Raw genomic sequence first — 20,725 nt, forward strand, 5'->3', positions numbered from 1 at the left:
TTACAATGAACAATTGTACAGAGAAACAGAGTGGACTAGTAAATCAGAATGTCTTATAATGGGGGATTTTAACTTCCCAGATATTGACTGGAACTTGTGGGTTGGTCACCCGCACACTATTAAAACTTTTTTGGATTTAATGGATGATTGTTTTCTGCAGCAGCATATTCGAGACGCAACCAGAGAGGGCAATACTCTTGATCTGGTTATCAGCAGTGATCCTTCGTGTATTAAGAATTTTCAGTTAAAGGAACCACTAGGTGGCAGTGATCACAGTGTGCTGATGTGGGATTTACTTAACGATATAATTACTATCTGGGGTAAAGGAAAGGGTTTTTGCTTCTGTAAATGTGAGTACAGTGGTCTCAGACAGTTTTTAAATTCTGTACAGTGGGATCAACTGACGATGTTACCAACAGTAAATTCTAAGTGGGAAGCATTCAAGGAATTAATCGTGGAAGCTACTAAAAGTTTCATACCTATTAAGAAATATTGTTTAAGGTTTAGGCCTAAATGGTTATCAAACGAGCTAATGAGACTCGTGACAGAGAAGAAAAATGCATGGGATGCATATAAATTATCAAGCGACACAGAAGCCTATGGCAGATATAAGATAGTCTGTAATCAAGTCACAAAGGAGGTTAGGCAGGTGAAGGCAGATTACGAGAAATCTTTGGCAAAGGATGCTAAGAAAAACAGCAACGATTTCTTTACTTATATGAGCTCTAAAAGGAAGGGGATGAATCTGATTGGTCCACTTGATATCGATGGTTCGACTGTTGATCCTCAGACAGCAAACAAACTGAATAAGTATTTTGCATCTACATTCACACATGATGAGTTATTAAGGTTTGAAAATGGCAGAAGGTTATCAATTGTAGCAGAGTGCTTAATGATGTTTTAATAACTAAGAGAAAAGTGGAGGAGAAATTGTTGAAGTTAAACGTAAGAAACGCACCTGGGGTGGATGGGATCTATCCAGTTATATTAAAGGAAGCGGAAAAGGAAGTAATCAAATCCTTAGCCATAATTATGACAACATCCTTAGACTCAGGGGAAGACCCCCACGGACTGGAGATGTGCAAATATATCCCCAATTCACAAAGGGAGATCGAAGGGTGACACGAATAATTACAGACCAGTTAGTTTAACTTCTATTCCCGGTAAAATAATGGAGTCACTTGTTAAAGATGCATTGCAGGATCATCTAGACAAGACTGCAGCAATAATTCAGACACAGCATGGGTTTGTTATGGGAAAGTCTTGTCTGACAAATTTGATAGGATGTTATGATGTGGTTACAAAGGAACTGGATGCAAAAAATAATTTTGATATCATATACCTGGATTTCAGGAAAGCTTTTGACACTATTTCGCATGAAAGACTACTGTACAAATTGGAGCAGAATGGTATTAAGGGTAAGTTGCTACAATGGATAAAAGGATGGTTGAGTGGGAGGAGACAGAGGGTGGTAATCAATGGGTGCTGCTCTTCGTGGACTAATGTTATTAGTGGAGTCCCACAGGGTTCGGTCCACTGTTGTTTTGTTTATTTATCAATGATATTGATGAAGGTATATCAGACTTCGTGTCGAAGTTTGCAGATGATATAAAAGCTGGCAGGGTTGTTAATGAGAGTACTGGCAGTGTACTACTGCAACAGGATCTAGAAAATTTGGGAAGATGGGCTGAGAAGTGGCAACTGAAGTTTAACATTGACAAATGCACAGTACTGCATATGGGTAGAAGTAATCCCAGAGGAACGTACCAACTGTATGGTACTACACTTTGGGTGGTATAAAATGAAAAAGTCCTTGGAATAATTGTGCAGTCAGATATGAAGTTTTCTGAGCAATGCAAACAGGCTGCCAGGGCAGGTCATGGGGTTTTATCAATGATATATAGGAATTTTGCTAGCAGGGAAAAGAGGTGATTGTCCCTCTGTATAAGGACATGGTCAGGCCACGCCTTGAGTACTGCATAGAGATCTGGAGGCCTCATTTTAGGAAGGATGGAGATTTGCTTGACCGTGTACAGAGAAGGGCAACAAGATTGGTGAGGGGAATGAAGGGATCCTCTTACCAAGAGAGAGGCTTAAGTTCTGCAAATTGCAGTGGCTGGAGACCAGGCACCTGCGAGGTGATTTGATTGAGGTGTATAAGGCCTTGAATGGGTTGAGCACGCTGAATTCTGATGAGATTCTTCCACTTGTTCAGATTACGAACCTAAGGGGGAATAAATTCAAATTACGGAAAGACAGTTGTAGAACAGATGTGCGGAAATTTGCCTTTAGCCAGCGGGTGGTTAATTGCTGGAACAAACTTCCATCTGTCGTTGTGAGTGTTGATAGGTAAAAAATATTTAAGGAGGAACTGGTACAGGAATTTGGAGGGAATGCTGTGATTTTTTTTTTTTTTTTTTTTTTGGCTGATGCTGCATAAGCTCATACACTTGCTTTCTTGCATCACATGCCACTACTACCACTACCACGGGAAGTGCCTTCCTCCTAACACTATGCACAGTATGCAGTCCATGTTTATATTGGTCTTGCTGTTCCTACGTTGTCCAGGGTGGTTAGCTAGGCAGCTGTATTATGAGACTAGAAATATGACACTCGCCAAGGGCGTCGACCTTTGGTTGGTTGTTCGACTGCTATTGAGGGTCACGGTAGACTCGTAACAGCGCAGATAGGGAGCACCATGTTGCGATACTGGCATCTGCACGTCTTTCCCCCACACAATTCCATGTTCGAAGTTCTAAAGATCTCAGACTTTTTTCTTTTTTTTTTTTTTACTTAGAAATAAACGTAGCTGTGTACATTAGTAGTCTCCAAATGGACAAGATAAATTGACTTTTCTGCATGTATTAGCATCGTTTCTGCTTGCACATTTAAGCGTATGGTTGTCTAATATTACTAACTTTACGTCTAATTTTATTTAAAATTTTTTTGTTCTTTCGCGAGAAATTGTTAAAGATCGTTGCTTTATTTTACTCATATTCCCGATATATACGTTTTATTTAATATTGATTAAAAATGTGGTGGTTTTCAATATAATGTTCAGAAGGCAAATAAACAAAAAAAAAAAAAAGGTTTCAGCACTTATTTAGAAAATAAATGAAATATCTTATCTTTGACCGGTTGCGACTGATTAAAGTCCGATTATATACACTTTTTGCTATGTGTTTACCAGTGAACAGACATCCTCGCAATCATGTGGTATACACGAATGTCAGCTGGGATTCATCAAGGATAGTGACCTGGTAGCACTAAACTTTACAGTTTACTTCTTTAGAGTGCTTCAAGGCATTGTCTGGTAACATTTATAAGAAAAGGATGATACAGAACTGTAAGTAAAAGTATTCTTATAATAATTTTACCATTGGGCAAACTTCTTGACATTTAATAAAATGACGAGAAGAGTTTTGCCATTTTGAAACAATGCGATTAATTTTAGCCAGTATTTTAAATATTTAAGACGAAAAAATTAAAAAAAAAAAAAAATAGTTTAACTCCCCCCCTTTCTTTTTTTTTTTTTTTTTTTTTTTTAAGAGTTGGGGGAGATGCCATTTGTTTTAAAAGCAGATGTGCTGGATGTACTTTCTGCGTAGTGTTCACAAATTCAACGCCATAGTTAAAACTACTGCTGCTGCTACTACTTTTTAATACCCTTGTGTATAGCACACTTGCTAAACATATTCTATTATGACATATAATTATGAAAATCTAATTTATTGTAATCAGTAGTGAAACTATAAATTCTGGGTCCCCGCCAAGTTCCCAATGATCCCCACGTGATGTTTACCAACCATACCAAATCAGAGCTGTCAGGTCCCACGCGTTGCATGGAAGTTTCGCCACTGGTTTTAATATCTGCTGATTATATAAATCGATATTTGTGAAGCAATAAGAGAAAACATTTTCAATCCTATATTACAATATGATAACTGCACTTATGTAACTTAACACTAAAATCTATTGCATTCAGTTTACGGACATATTTGTAGTATTCATAGCATCGACTCTGATGTCTTCCCTTAGATTGTAGTAAACTCTAAATCATGAGAAATTAATTAGATCTTTATTCTGATCCCATCTCCGAGTGTTGTCTCCAATTATGAAAACTAATCACTGAAACATTGCAAATTGAACAATGCATTTGTTCCTAGAGCCACTACGGTCAGATTCTATTATGAAAGTGAATTCTGTGTCACCAGAATTTCAAAGCGTTCCAAATTCCAGTGAAGACCAGGGGAGTATTCAGGGGTGAGCAGAAGGGACATATGCCCCCACCCTTAGCCAAAAAATTGAAATTAAAGAAAAATAATGCAGAAAGCGTTCTTAAGAAAACTCAAAACCCTGGTCGCCATGCCCCCGCCTTACGATGATACCTCTATACGTCACTGGTGTACACAGTCCCGATTTGAAAATGTAAATCCTTCGTCCCCTTTACGTTAAGCGGGACAGCAAAATTGTCATTTTCGATTGATACATCAGTTAATTTGATTAAATTAACAGAATTCATCCTGTTCAATTTCACATTTAACTCTATGACTGAGCGAATCTTTAATTTGATGAAGAACGCGTGAAAAAATGAAATAAATTTGAAATGAAAAAAAAAAAGAAAGAAATGTTGACTTTTAATATGTTGAAATTAATGGTGAAACAATTTTGATTTTACTTTACTCAGTTCAGGACATCTCTACACGCATGATGGGAAGAAAACTGATAAAAATTAAATTAATATGCAGTTCATAAAATAAACAACAAAATATTATTATTATTATTATTATTAACCGTGTACTGCAAGGAAGCCTGAGGCTCATGCTGCACCAGACAAAAAAATTTCCCTGTCACCCAGAGAGAGAGAGAGAGAGAGAGAGAGAAATTAGAAAGGACCCTGGGTGTGCCAAGCCCATACTCACAAGAATTAAACAGCCAATAGGCATTAAGTGCATATTAGAGTGTTATAAGAATTCCTTTTAGTTGCAATAATATATATATTTTTGTCTTATTGCTTGAATATTTGTTAACTATTGATAATATATATCAAAGCAAAATTATATTATTTTTCATTTCTGGCAGGGGTAAGGGGCTAGTGGATTTGTCGTTCACACATAGACATCACACGATACTCATGGGTAGCTCGTGTGACGTACGTATGATAAGCAACAGAATCTTGAATGTGTCGCCACTTCCTTTACTGTCACTTTCCGGAAAGTCGAGTGTTCAGACTTCGACAATATGGCACACCTAAATACGAGGGGTGATCATTTAATTCGCGGACTGGTGCAAGATTTTGTTTCCCGCAGAACTTTCCATGACTGCCCCTAAGGGGCGCTCTCCCTGATCGCTACCTGAGCAGACTATGTGCGCATGCCAGTTCTTGTCGAGCTAGTGTTGCGTTGATCGTTTTGAAGCAGGTATCATGTCGGACATACAGATTGAACAGCGATATGTGATTCGTTATTGTGTCAGACGGGGCTTAAATGCATCGGAAACAGTTAAAGAGATGAAAGAAGCATATGATAATGAGTCTTGGTAGGACGGCCATATTCTGGTGTGACCGAATTTTCCGATGTGAAGTGGCTTCTCAATCAAGACAATGCCAGGCCCCATACATCCAATATCATGTAGGCAGTGATTACTGCCATAGGTGCCCAGGTTCTGCCCACTCCTTTATTCACAGGACTTAGCCCAGTGTGATTTCTTCCTGTTTCCATGTCTGAAGAAAGCTCTGAAAGCAAGTGTTTCGCTTCCGACACAACGATGCTCGCAGATCCACAACGGAAGCACTTCGCAGTCTTTCGAAAAATTGCTTGCAAGAAACATTTAATGCATGGGTACAACGGTGGCGAAAGCGTGTAAAGTTCAAGGAAGAGTATGTTAAGAAGGTGAAATCCACGAAGATTCAAACGATGACAATTAAGATAAGATCTTGCACCAGTCCGCGAATTAAATGATAACCCCTTGTACTATATTGATTTCGAATCGGTTCAGTAGACTACATTGTTAAATTGAAAAAAGAAAAAAAAGCCATTGCTGTTTTGCTTACTGCTGTGTTCTGGAACAGCAGGAGAAGAATGGCGAGAGGAATTCTTGTGCATGTGTTTTCGACACATTTGTCGGTCTTCCATTTGGAAATGGAAGATGTGTGTAGAAATATATCGCAATTCACGGTTTTAAGTCCAGGGAACATGGAAGCCAGCCCATTTACTCACTCCCAGTACCCTCAAGGATTCGTTGAATGAGGTAGGTATGTTCGTGGAAGCGTGCTGTTTTTATCTATTGAAAGGAACTGTTTCCTGATTTCTCTTTGAAATAATAGAGCAGTGGTCCTGCATATCTCTCCTTACACTGACAGCCTCTGCACGAAAAACATCTGGACAAATGCTTAGAAGGAGAGTGATACCTGCCTACATACCACGAATTGTAGCTCCTAAATAGATCCTTTTCGAAAATAAAGAATTTGTAAAATAATGAGAAAAGTTTACCTTAATATAGTAAGAATACACATTAGCATGCTGGTATTGCATCAGAGGTTCTCAGACCACAGTGTATCTATTATCATCTGCAGGCAGAAGCTGAATTCAGATATGAGCAATATTTAAAGCTATACTACTGGTCCAAGATCCCTTCTGGATGTTCACTTCACTCGTTGCTTCTTTGGATGCTTTTAATTCTGTATGTAAGGAAGAAGACACCTTCTAGATTTTCTGTTTGCTGGACGAAAAATTCGAGTTACTGGGATAAAAACCATGCCACCTTCGCCTGAGACGACTAACATTGCGAAAAGCCCATAAAAATTGAGTTCGAGTCACGTCATCGACGGTACTCGAACTCAGGTCTTTTCCACCAGGTGTAGGGGACGACAATCCTAATAATTATGCTACCCACGAGGGCGTATTTTGTAGTAAGTAACTAATTTTATGTGCAGATAAAGGCTATGGCTGAAGAGTTGAACGTTTCAACCAACCAAACTTATTGTAATTTCTGTTGCTTAAATTTTGAACATGATTTCGTCTTATCTTATACAGTGCTTCGTATGAAATCTGTTATATCTTAATAAGGCATAATCTACCATTCATGACACTTTGTAATATCATTCAGTAGCATTTAGTATTTAGAGGATTACTATGAATTATGTGATTACAGGGCATCGATGGACTTGCGATACGTGAGATTATTAAACATTCTGTGGATTGCCTTTGGTGTGTATATTCTGCTCAAGCCATCTCGCCAACCTCCTCATATTGTTATTGTTCTCGCTGATGACTTGGTAAGTTTTCTCACTTGAACTACAATGGAACTGCAATTTATATATAATTTACACATCGTCAGTTAAATAAATTCATAACGTTAATTATTTTAAAATGATGATTCGTTCACGACGTGCAGTCAAAATAAGTACATATGGTACGAAAGTATTTGTAGAAAAGTACTAAGATTATGACAGCGAGTATAATTTTCTGCTTGCTCTGTTTCTCAGTTCTGAGTGCTCAATTTTCTTATTTCTCGGTAAAATGCGGATAAGCATTCTAAGTATGATTGTCAAGTAGTCCTAATATGCGTATTTATGTGACTGTATCCATCAAGACTGTATAAAAGTTGTTTTCTTGTATTATGCTCCATTTACAGGCTTCTCACAATCAGATTCATCTGTTTTGCTTTTCGTAGAGTTGAAGGATCCACTGTTCGTTGAATGGTGCACTAAAGACCATTCAACGAATTATGTTATACAATAGCAGAAATGAATTGGCCATCGATAGAGAACTGCAGAATCACAACTACACTGCTCGACAAAATTAACAGAACAAAATGTTTCTCATGAACATTTTATTCTGAACAGGTTGCCGAAGGCGAATATTTCATATAATAAGCATCCTGGCACGCAAATTCCGAGTATCCAATAGAAATTGATCTACCACCTTACAAAGCCACACATTATGCAAATTATTCATGCCTATAAAAACACGAGTTGAGACCAAATCATTAGATTCTTGTTTTTTGGCCTGCTCAGTGGGATAGCCACATCTCCAGTACTCAGGATGGAAAGTCATCGTTTAGATGATTTTAAAATGACTTGCCAATCGTAGGCGGAGTTGACACGTTGGCTTAAATGTGTCACGTAATTCGTCTCCGCACGTTTCTGTCTCCTGAAGCAATCTCAGGAGACTAGTGAGCATGTTTTTTGTCGCTTTAGTATGGAAATTCTTCTTAACATAAGGAGCCAATATTCTGTCTCAGAACAGCATTTGAATGATATTAAAGAGTAAAAGCATGAGACTAGACCACTAAATGTAATTTTAAATTAATGGAGTGAAGTATTATAAATTCCCATTAGTTTCTTGGACGTGAGAAGCAATTTCGTGAGAAGAGGGGAAAAAGGGGCAACTAGATTAATGTAAGCATTATCCCCTATGAGGAACAGTTTAGAAGAGGTGATCTACAGCGCTTAGCAACTAGATACTTTAGGGAGGGATTTGATTGAAGTGCATAAAGTCCTGCGGGCTAGCGAAATGAATGAAGGAGGATATTCTCGCTGGTGAGCGAGACGAGAACGTTTCTCAAGGGTTTTGACTATACCACATACTTAGGTTTTTTGCCTGTTTTAAACAAAATAAATAAATAAAAGAATAGGTAAAACCATCTAAGAATGAAAATGAGAAAATAAGAAAGCATATGCCTCAAATATTTTTTGTGAATTGTTTAATGTTTTATAAATTATTTTAAAAGTTATATTTTTATGAAATCTTTCTTTAAAAATTGGATTTAAATACGATTTTTAAATGTTATATTATGAAACTTTCAAAATTATAACAAATCTATAAATGTGTTTTATTCTTTTCTTCAGGGATGGAACGATGTCAGTTTTCATGGAGCTCCAGAAATACCAACACCAAATATTGATGCCCTCGCAACTGATGGTGTGATCCTGAATAATTACTACCTACATCCCCTGTGCAGCCCATCTCGAGCCGCTCTAATGACTGGAAGATATGCACCATATACAGGTGGCAATAACCAATAGTACAGATTCTTGAGAAAGTTATTTTAAGGTCTTGGCAGTGGCGAACTCAGAAGTCAGCAGGATCATTGAATCTCCTCCAACCCCGAAATCAGGTGTTGGGACACCTTTTTTTAACGTTAGCATGAGAAAGTATTCGAAGTCGAGTGCGAGCGTGGACGAGTTCCTTTTCCACAACTCAGTTTTGTTAATGCGCAAAAAATCTTTTTGGTCACTGTATGACTTGATAATCAGTCGTGTGAAACAAGATAATCAGTTAAAACATCTGATTATTTAGTTTTGGTTTGTTTGCTCAAGTTCACCCAAGTAAAAAAAAAAAAAAAAAAATAATAATAATAATAAAGATTAGTGGTTTGGAATTGTTAATATAACAGAATCAATTCTGTCAAACTCTGAAAGCACAGTTACATTAAAATTTTTTTAAAGACCCTGCTGGCACAAAATCCTGGGCTCGCCACTACATCCTGGTTGTATACATGAGTAATTTTGAAGGGTCTTGTACCAACTCTTTTCCAAAACTCCATACAGAGTATAGTTTATTCAAGCTTCCAGTATATTCATTATGGCTTAAAGTGCTCGCCATGAATGATGTTAGTGTTAGGAACTTAGCACTCCACTACAACAACCCCCACCAAGGAGGGCGTAGCAGAAGGATCAAGCGAAAGTGTACAGCAGTACAAGCGTTAGTTTACCGTCGATCCCACGTGACGTTGCTAAATATGGTGCTGTTCTTGTATTCTCTCTTGTGAACTCCTCTGACCCCTATGTTTGTTTGTTGTTTGGTTTTTAGGAGCATTAGCAACTAAGGCCATATTGCTCCGGGATATGCGGTGGTGGTGACGGGCTCGAACCCCGGTCTAATCAAGAAGCGTGTTCTCCTTCCCACCTGGCTACGGAGGCGCCTCTACCTGACCCTATGTGGTCATTCCAGACTATAAAAAGAAAATTTATTTATTATTAGACGCCGAATATAGTATAGAAAAAACAAGTGTTCAAATCCCGAGGAGAGACAAGAAATATGAGATATACACCGAGGAGCCAAAAATTACCAGCGAGTCGTTATGCAAATCGAAGCAACTACAGGTGAACTACGGCGCGTGCACGGGTGAGGACACTGTATAAAAAATACCTGATACTGAGCTTCGTTAATCAGTGTTACTATCATTTATTATTACCAGCCATATGGCACAAGGAAGCCTGAGGCTTATGCTGCATCAGCCAAAAAAAAAATTCCCCAGTTACCTTGAGAGAGAGAGAGAGAGAGAGAGAGAGAGAGAGAGAGAGAGAGAGAGAGAGAGAGAGAGAGAGAGAGTAGAAGGGAATCACCAAGAAAGAGAAAAATGATGATATCCAGCTCAGGACCCTGGGTGTGCCAAGCCCATAGTTACTCTTGTTCTTCAGATGGTAAAGGCAGCGGACTTAAGCGACTTTCACAAAGGCCAAATTGTAATGGCCAGACGACTGGGTGAGAGCAAATCCGAAACGGCACTGCTGGTGGGATGCTCACGGTCAGCCGTGGTTAGTACCTATCGAAAGTGGTTCGAAGAGGGGAAACCCACTAACTGCCGGCGAGGTGTTGGACGACCGCGGCTCATCGATGCTCGAAGGCATCTCCCGGATGGTACGTGGCAACAGAAGTGCGGCCGTGGAGTAACTCTCCGGTAATTGGAATGCTGGTGACAGGAGTAGTGTGTCACAACACAAAGTACATCGAAACTTGCTGAAAATGGGGTTGCGTAGCCACAGGCTGCTCCGAGTGCCCATGCTACCATGGTTCAACGGCGACAGCGCCTACAATGGGCATGCGAGTATCGAAACTGAATCTTGAGCGATTGGAAGACGGTCGTCTGGACCGATGAATCACGTTTCCTGTTGCACCATGTGGACAGCAGGGTACGTGTGCGTCAGAAGCCTTTTCGTGGGACGAAAACAAGCCGGTGGCGTCATGCTTTGGGCGATGTTTTGCTGGGATACCCTGGGTCCAGTCATCCATGTGCTGGCGTCTACCACCTACCTAAACATTTACCTCCGACTGGAATGACGGGATCGGTGGACAGAATCCACTAAAGGGGAAATCACCAAGAAGTTCCTCCCGAGCGTTAACAGTCTTTCCAATACCCCCGAGTTGGTTCCAACCGGGACTCCACATCACCTTTCTGCTCACAGGGCACGGGCCATTTAATGCAAAACTATCTAGCTTCCGAATCACTGAGGATCCCCGTTACCTCTGTGGCCGCGAGGAGACATGGCAACATCTCATGTACGACTGTGACCACTATGAGGACCTGCGATGCATGCTTACCACTGCTATCACCTACTTCCCGCAGAACATGGTTTGTTGTTATGTTTGTTATTTGGTTTTTAGGAGCATTAGCAACTAAGGCCATATTGCTCCAGAATATGCGGTAGTCATTCCCTGACCTTTCCGCATCCTCCGTATTTGGTGGTGATGGGCTCGAACCCCGGTCTAATCAAGAAGAGTGTGCTACGCATTGCTGCTCCTTTCCACCTGGCTACGGAGGCGCCTGCAAAACATGGAACAGCATCTTCTCGATTCGGAACATGAATACAAAGCCCTTGCCATCTTTGCACAGAAATTCTTTGCTAGAAGGTGAGCACTTATAGAAAACCACCATGCACAGCACCCGGAAGCTGATGATTAATCTCAAAACTAGGACTGGAGAAAACCGAAATACACAAGAAAACTGTACCAAATAACCCATAACCACGAACATGACCATCATTTAGCCTTGTTCACGAGGGAACTGACAACCAGGAAGACACGTCCGAACCAGAGACAAACTGACAACCAGGAAACCTACGTCTGAACCAGAGACAAACTGACATAGGACTTGACATGAACTGGATACAAATTATTCGCACTGGACCACTAGTTGGATGACTAAACCAAATGACCCACGCACGAACTACGAAAATGATATCACCAGGACCCAAGGCTGCATCCTCATAACATGCATAATAGGCGACCTGAACAGGTTACATGACCAACCATAGGACGAGACTGCTCATGTATGACCTTGAGACTGGGATTTGACTCCTACATTGAAAAAGATCACCAAAGAAGATCCGGTTCAGATCGCTTTGACTCTCACGTGCTCTCAACTGTCAATGCCTGATGGCGATCTGTACCGGGCTCCCTTGCCTGGTACCTTTGTCTCCTCCTCCCTGCCAGGGGAAAGAGAGTAGTCTTGTCTCCTCCCCTGCTAACCCTTATTCTTCTCCTGGTGGAGCACGGGCTTGCCTCACTGAAAATCCTGGGGTCGCCTTCTCTATCGTCCCCATACTTCTGTCTTTTCCCCCCAGCCTTCAGTCTTCCCCGTACTCTGGCTAATACGCCAGCGTATAACCCCACACAAACTGCAAAAAATTGGCTTTTCTAATTCCAGCGGCTCACCCCTACCGAATTTTTTTTTTTTTTTTTTTTTTTTTGTGCTGAAATCTCAGGAAACTAGGTGGCAGAGCCTGCCAGAGTAAAATTTCATTCTGTGTACCTGGTCTGCCTCCACGAGGCCAACTGTGGGTAATGTTGGGCCTCAATAGGGGTCCAGCGGCTAAACGGCCAGATGAACAACGATACACAACACTACACATTTACAAAATCCACACACTTTTAAATCTCTGGCCTTCTCAGTGAACTGGGACGCCTACAATGAAAGCAACACGGAGACGTGGGAAACTCCTGGTGCCGTTAGACATCAATACACTTTACACTTACCTAAACATTTTTTTGGGTAGTTTTTGCCCACTCCAACTCGCTCTTCCCTCGGTGAGGCATTGGTCATGCCACACTGTCAGCAGGGGCGGTCTTCCTTGTCAGCCTCTTTCTTCTGTTTCCTACCATCCGGTCTTTTGCACCCCCATTTTCTCTTACGTAATGGCTTTCATCTTATTTTATTTTTTTGTGTGGGGGATTTCGTTCCCCCGCCACCTCACCCTTCCTTTTGGTGAGGCACTGGGAATGCCACACTGTCAGCAGGGGCCATCTTACCTGTTGGCCCCTTCCTTCTGTTTACTATCCTCCAGTCTTCTGCCTCTCCCCTTACTTTTTTCTTACACAAGAGGGTTTTATATATATATATATATATATATATATACAAAATTTGTATATATATGCCCCACAGGTCTGAATCTGAAAACACATCAAAATTATTTCCCGCCCTATTTGGCCCTAGAACAAGTTATCAGCGAACGACCCTACGCTCTGTTAAAATTACAACCGTTGCTCAAGAAACAGCGATCATCTCATTCTCAAATCTGGTCCTAGCATTGAAATCCCAGGAAAGTAGGTGGCAGGACCCGCCAGAATACTCTAATATCATTGGTACACCTGGTCAGCCTCTCCGTGGCACGGTGTGGTAACGTCGGGTCCCACTAGGGACTTGGCGGCTAATAGACCGGAGGAACAAAGGGCATAACACAATATACAGCACATGACCCCCACACATACACACCTTCAAATTTCGGGCCCGATACAATGTACATCCGCGGAGATGGGAGAAATCCCGGGAGCCGTTAGACACTAACATACCTTAAACCTTACCTTACCATCATTGCTGACCAGGTACATCCTTTCATGGCAACGGTGTTCTCCTCTGGCGGTGCCGTCTTTCAGCAGGATAATGCTCCATGCCACACCGCCCGGATTGTTCGAGACTGGTTCGCAGAACATAAGAAAGACTTACAGGTATTGCCCTGGCCTCCAAATTTCCCAGATATCAATCCCATCGAGCATCTGTAGTTTGTGTTGGAACAGAACTCCCATCTGCGGCGTCTCAACCACGGATCTTACAGGAGTTAAAGGATCTGCTGGTTACGTGTTGGTACCAGATACCAATACGTAACCAGCATGTTACGTGTTGGTATCTGATACCAACACGTCCATGCCTCGCCGGGTACCAACTGTTTTGGCTGCACGTGGAGGACCAACATCATATTAGGTAGGTGGTCATAATGTTTTGACTCATCGGTGTATATCACACCATAGCGCACAGTAATACAGTCAATTCGATGAATTTCTAGCATGGGAGTGGCATTAGTCTCTGTTGTGGTGCTGACCTTCACATTATCAGGAACGGGAATCTGACTGCACAGAAATACAGAAATATTATCCCGAGACCCACAGCCCATCCCAAAACTGGTGCTATAAGCGAAGAGTTCTTTCTCATGGACGACAGCGCTCAATCCCATGGAGCACAACTGGTTCAACAATATTTTGGAAAATTAGGGTATCATCCATATGGATTGGCCTGCCTGTTCTACCTATCTGAATACGATATCCTGAGAAAATGTTTTGCGGCTCATTGTACTATCCAGTGACATTTAATCAGCTGGAAACAGCACGTGCACAAGAGTGGCGACTGGTTCCGTTAAGAAATCAATACCATGATTTTATTAATGCACCGCAGGGGACTAACTTATCTGGTGGTTTCTGGGTACCCTATACTACACTAAAGTGTGTGCACATGCGGTCCATAACGGTGATAAAAACTATTCCTAAAAGTTTACACTACTTCACTTCTATGTTGTTCCAGTAAACTCGCAATTACTGTTCATTCTGGAGTTGCTTTGAATGTTTTTGATATACGCTGTTGAACTTATATCCAACTACACCATGAGGTACGTATGTCACCATATCTACACAAACATCGTTTACACGTGATGTGGCCGATGATTGTTTTGACCAGTGTATACATAATTTCTTAACAGCTATACTAGGAGAAATCACCATATTTCTTTTTACAGTAATTAAAGATTGTTATTAAATTTTAATGATATGAATGATAAATTACTTGTATGGTTAATGATTATAATGTGTTTACAGTTACAAATAACAATGGAAATCTGATTTCGATAATTTTGTCCTTAGGACTTCAGAATTTTGTTCTTTTCCAAGCTGATCCCTCTGGACTTCCCCTCAATTTCACGATATTGCCACAGCATCTGAAACTTCTAGGGTACAGTACACATCTAATTGGCAAAGTAAGTATCACAATATTAAAATGTTTTCCGATTCATAATATCATTGTAGTTTAGGGAGCAAAGGGGGAGAAATACTAAGGAAGTCGTATTAAACAGTCTATGATAACGCTCATTGTTCTAGACTTCTTGAGATACTACGAACAGAAGAATCACCAGCAACGATTGTTAGTTGGTTTGATTTTGTTCCAAGGCAACTATCGCCATGATGCGTAGAATATATGCTAACTATTGCATCTCTGTAAAAATTGCATATTTTCTATGCATCATTTGCTTGTTCTGCTTGATAAAGTGAGTTTCCAGGCTAAGAATGTTCCTGTGCAGACGGGATTTGAACCAGGCCTTTCTACGTTGTGTATAGGGCAACGATAACACCAATTATTTCTCACATGGTATGAAAAGACCTGGGTTTCACTTCCATCGCTCGCTGAAGTTGAGAAATACTGTGCTTTTTACACAGTGAACGAGTTATGCCTTCTCAGATGAAGATATATGGTCGTTTCTTATGAAATTCGGATTTTTTCATTCATAATACATCTCTCAGAACGATACATTCAATTCATAGAAACTATAATACTGATGTTCATGGTCTTATTTTATTTGGCACAAATTACAAAGGACATCATCCAACTTTATGCAAGTTAGGATCAGAATATACACTAATAGACAAAAGTTAAGACATAGTCCAGTTTCATACTTGATGCAAATGAGAACATGTCACCTCATTCTGATATGCAAATGTAGATAGTTTTGAACAGAGTGGTCTAAACGTGTGTCAGTCAGTTCAACTAATCACAGGTATCAAGAATTCTGCTCAATTTTTTATGATCCATTGGCACAAAGGCACCGTTTGGACGATTCACCGAAGTCAGCAGAATGGAAGTGCCTACTCAGGTGTAATGTGACGATTGTGGAGAGATACGAGTTATAAGGTCGAGCAAGATCCACAACACCAGATGACCGACCAATATCTGGCATTAACGATCGCCTCCACGGTAGTACAGTCACTGCAGTGACTAACTATGGAGGTGATATCGCTGTTCTTCTGTAAGCTTTTGGAAAAGCTCTCAGTTGAATTCCGTCTAAGCTGGAAAAACCTTTGCATACCTCGGCCTAGTTAGTTTGTCTAGAGCGAGGATTGAAGCGGTTTTCTTCCGGAAGCTCAGATTTTATCTACAAAACATCAAAGCCGACTGCAGAATGCAAGCAATTTACCGTCACAGTACACCATTGCCTCATGACTTTAGCTGAGTGCATAATCACCCAATCCAAACTACCAGATGGCAGCATTGCAGTTCGGCCAAGTATTCAGCAGCTTTGGGACGAAATGTCTTCCCCCCCCTCATAGGCTGTGGGAGTGAGGTCTGTATGCAATACAACCCACCTCATTACAGAAATGAGTCGAGTCTGTTGATACTGGATTCAGACATCTGAATGGTTCAATTTGATGTTCAAGTATCCTTATGTAAAAAGATCTGAAACTGACTGAAACATCAGGGAGTGGTCTGATGGCATGTGCAGAACCACATAACACACAGTACATCTTCTTAAACTATCTGTGGTGAAGGACCAGTTTTTTTTATTTCCAATCCGTCGCGGACTGGTACTTCTTTGAAATACAAATCGTCGAGGACCGGTAACAAACAGTTCGCGAACCACACTTTAAGTAGCACTGATCTGGATTAAAACTGTAATTATTGTGAAGTACAGGGACAAAATCCCTGAATTTCATGTCTTGCGTTTGAGGGCTTCCAGGATTTTTTTCCCCGTACCCAAGTACGGAAGGTACTAAATGGGTACCCCGTACCCATTTAGTGGAAGATTTTCTTCGAAATGAAGATGATATTTTTCAGACATCCTCCCGAGGTTATTCTATCTCCGCTGTGGAAAAAGACCTCGATTCCGTTTACATCCAACCCTACCTCTTCTTAACCCGCTTGCAAGAGATATTCCATCATGCAAAGTGATTCTACAAATTAAACCATATTTCAGAGAAAAAAGGTTAAACCATACGCCCAATTTTAGCTTTCCTTTGACGCTTGCTGAAAACGAGAATTTCTACATTAGTTGAAGAAATATTTAATCAGACCTTTACATAAACCCGAGAAGAATTGAGAACATTTGTTTGCACACATATGAACTCAAACCCTACAGCTCCGTTTTATTTTCAATTCTAATACTACATTTCTACCACGGAACAGAAAAACCTTATCGTGAAAATGGATTCCATCCTAAAGTTGCTACCGACTCACAATATGACAAATAAGTGACCTGGGTTTCAACTTCTAGAATCACTCGACGAAGAGAAGACCGAAACAAAGGTAATTGAAATAATGATATTATTTTTTCATTGGTTAGCGGGAATAATCTCAGGTACTTTCTTACTTTTTAGTGGCACTTGGGATTTTTCAAGAAAGAATATACTCCCACCTTTCGAGGTTTCGATTCATTCTTCGGATTTTGGGGAAATTCACTGGACTACTATGACCATACGAGATTGGAAACGTATGAAGAAGATCCACAAATAATGGTAATTTTGTTTTCGTGAATGAGTTTATATAAAGTAAAACTTTAAGAAAAGTTTTATTTAACTTACAGTAACTTTACTCTGCTATATTACTCTGTGAAACCTTGCACAATATAGTCAGAAGAAATACGATAAACATGGCAAAAACATTTCACTGCCCAATTTACAGATTAAAATAGAAAATAAAAGCATATCTGTTGGTCTTATTTTCCAATACCTGCCATATCGTTATGCAGTCTCGTCAGTTAAATTATGTTAATAAGTTTTTACTATGAAAACTATTATACTGTATGTTAAACAACATGCCATAATACATAAAATGCAAGTGTCTTTCTTATAACACCTTCTACTCTTGATGTCACCTCAAGACGAAAACAATTCTCTTTTATAAACTGATAAATAACCAAAAAAAATTAATATACTACTACGTGGAACTGTCCCATATGCTCTATAAGCTTGTTTTCTAGCATCTTTTTCCCCTACACTATTCAACAAAATTAACAGCTCAAAATGTTTTTCATTAATATTTTATTGGGAGCAATAAAATATTAATGAAAATTAATATTTATCGCCTATTATATCGCTGAATTCGATATAATAGGCATCCTGGCATGAAAATTCTGAATATCCAATAGAAATTGATCTACTATCTTACAGAGCCGCACATTATGGAAATTATTCATGCCTATGAAAACACGAGTTGCGACCACATCACTTCATTCCCATTTTTTGGTTTGCTCAGTGAGATAGTCACATCTCCAGTACTCAGGATGGCAAGTCATCGTCGTTCAGATGATTCTTTGAGATGGACGATCGAAGCTGGGCAGTCGCAAGAGGAGGAGAAACTGCCAAAGGTGTCGCACAGTGTTGTCTCGCCACTGTGGAAACAGTTTCAGGAAGAACTGGCCAAGGTTATCCGAGGGCTATGTCAACGAGAACAGACCGCTATCTGGCACTAATAGTAAGACAGGAACCTATGATGTCCTGTCATCAACTGTCTCTTAAGGTTGCTGTGACCACAGGTGAAAACATTTCCAAACATTTTTGGACTGTGTTAAGAAGGCTCAATTCAAATGAACTCTAGGCAAGTAAATCAGTAGTTTGCTGACTTATTTGCCTAGACACCGCAGAACTCGTCGAAACTGGTGCCATGAACATGTGACTTGGAACCCTGAAATGGGATACAATTCTGTTCTCTAACGAGTTTCGTTTTATCCTACAAACAGATTCCAGACTTTATTTCATTTGGAGACAATGAGGAATGAGGTACCATCTCTCCAACATTATAGAAAGGGACACTTACGGTGGATATAGTGTTCTAGTCTGGGGCGGAATAATGATCAACGGCCGCACCACTCCTCATATTTTTGATAGGAGTACTGTAACTGCCCAGAGGTGCCGAGAACAGATCCTGGAACACTATGTGCGACTTTTATGGGCAAGGAAATCAATGGAAATCCCATTAAAATTAGGGGTGCCCTTGGCCCAGATTTTCTTTTCATGCACGACAACGCCACTGTACATAAAATTTAAGTAGTGGAGGAATATCTTGAAATTGAAGATATCCAACGACTGATGTGGCCAGCACGATCATAGACTTAAATCCCTTAGGCATCGCATTGCATGCCGACAGCCGACTTCTTGTTCACTTCGTGAGGTAAGGTGGGCTGGTGGAAGAATGGAATTTGTTGCCACAGAATCTTATAGACACCCTTATATCGAGCATGGGTTCACCGCTGTCAGATCTGTTTTGCCGTTGGAGGGGGATCATACGCTGTACTGATATCATGTGACCATATTTTCGAGAATCTTGTATTGACTTCTGCAATGTGACCTTTTTGGGAATTCTTATACATCCCCTATAAATGTCGCTTCTACCTGTCCGTAGTTTCTCGCTGTTCCTTCATTTCATGATATTTTCTACGGTACACCACCATACAAATTTTGTTCCGCTTCATTGTAAGATGCGCAAGTTATACCACGTTTTATACGTGTTCTGTTAGTTATACCACGTTTTCTATGTGTGTTTAGGTGTGTCTGCCAGCCGACAGAAACACCTAAGTACACGTTTAAAGTACATTTGAGAAGTAGCATAAACGATTTTGTTCGAGCAATTTCAAGTGTAGAAGGAAGGCTGGAGGATAAACGAATTGCTTCAGCAACGGTTACAGTAACCTATTCGCACAAATGCGGTAGTGTCACGGATCTACCATTTCTGGTAGATCCGCGAAACTACCAAAAGACGGGTAAGCACCAGCAATAAAGGTCAGAAAACATCACAAAAGCATACAGAACCATTGTTGGTTGAAATAACAACCCAACATAATCGTGGACCGCTATCTAGAAAGTCTTCTCTTTCTCACCATCATGCCCATTCCAGAGATTCCGCTATGAGACCTTTGTTCTCTTAGTGCTATTCATATACATATGAACGATACGAGAAATTTATATGGTGTTTTCTGAAAACAATTGTTGATTTTGTGGTCTTTCATCAATTACAACTTTCCTGGAAACATTACGTAAACGGTTCATTTTTAACTATTCAATGTAGTCCCACTCATTTTTGGTACTTTAGAAATTGGAGCTTGTACCCTTTCCATTATGAGTTACCGCTGAAAAAGGACCTAAAACTTTTCGACGAAAAGATCTGCCAGAGTATGCACTCCAATAGCAGCAGAAAATTAAAAATGCAGTTAGCCATAATAACAGCTGAATGATTTAGGCATTCCTCCTCATAGAGGGAAGAGACTCTGCATAAGGCGCGCAATTTTATAAGACTTAACTGTACTTATTCATCACTAAAGTGTCTAAACAGCTCTACCTTTTATTTAATATTTAGACAGTGTGGGGTTTCGATTTGCATGACAACATGGAGCTAGCTACAGAGCACGTAGGAAAATATTCAACAGAACTGTTTACGGACCAAGCAGTGAAGGTCATCAACGATCATCCCACATCTAAAGTGAGTAGCTTATGAAACATCTCTCTCAAAATTTATATCCACTATAAATGTGTAAATTGTTTTAGCCAATCTAGAATTAATGCAGGCTTAAATTTGTGTGTGTTCAGCCATTTTATTCACTATCACTGTTAGTTTTAAAATCCTATGCTAGAATTTCATATATCTTTTATTAACTTACAGAAGTTTTCCTGACAGATATTTTACATCTAGTGTT

At 40.1% G+C, this 20,725-nt stretch overlaps 1 protein-coding gene across 1 annotated transcript in view; it reads left to right on the forward strand.

The window, feature by feature from the left end:
• Positions 1 to 3,278: 3,278 nt before the first annotated feature.
• LOC150080642 (arylsulfatase B-like) overlaps positions 3,279 to 20,725 on the forward strand; it is a 38,148-nt gene continuing 20,701 nt past the window's right edge. Inside the window, exons 1-6 of the mRNA XM_090380767.1 lie at positions 3,279 to 3,346; positions 7,153 to 7,276; positions 8,852 to 9,011; positions 14,913 to 15,025; positions 17,415 to 17,552; positions 20,389 to 20,511. Of these exons, the coding sequence (XP_090236893.1) occupies positions 7,160 to 7,276; positions 8,852 to 9,011; positions 14,913 to 15,025; positions 17,415 to 17,552; positions 20,389 to 20,511 (651 nt within the window). The 5' untranslated portion in view covers positions 3,279 to 3,346; positions 7,153 to 7,159. The remainder of the gene's footprint in view (positions 3,347 to 7,152; positions 7,277 to 8,851; positions 9,012 to 14,912; positions 15,026 to 17,414; positions 17,553 to 20,388; positions 20,512 to 20,725) is intronic.

The sequence above is a fragment of the Mastigoproctus giganteus genome, chromosome 9 (genome assembly GCF_048544385.1).
Source record: "Mastigoproctus giganteus isolate SK-2022 chromosome 9, ASM4854438v1, whole genome shotgun sequence".
NCBI lineage: Eukaryota > Metazoa > Arthropoda > Arachnida > Uropygi > Thelyphonidae > Mastigoproctus > Mastigoproctus giganteus.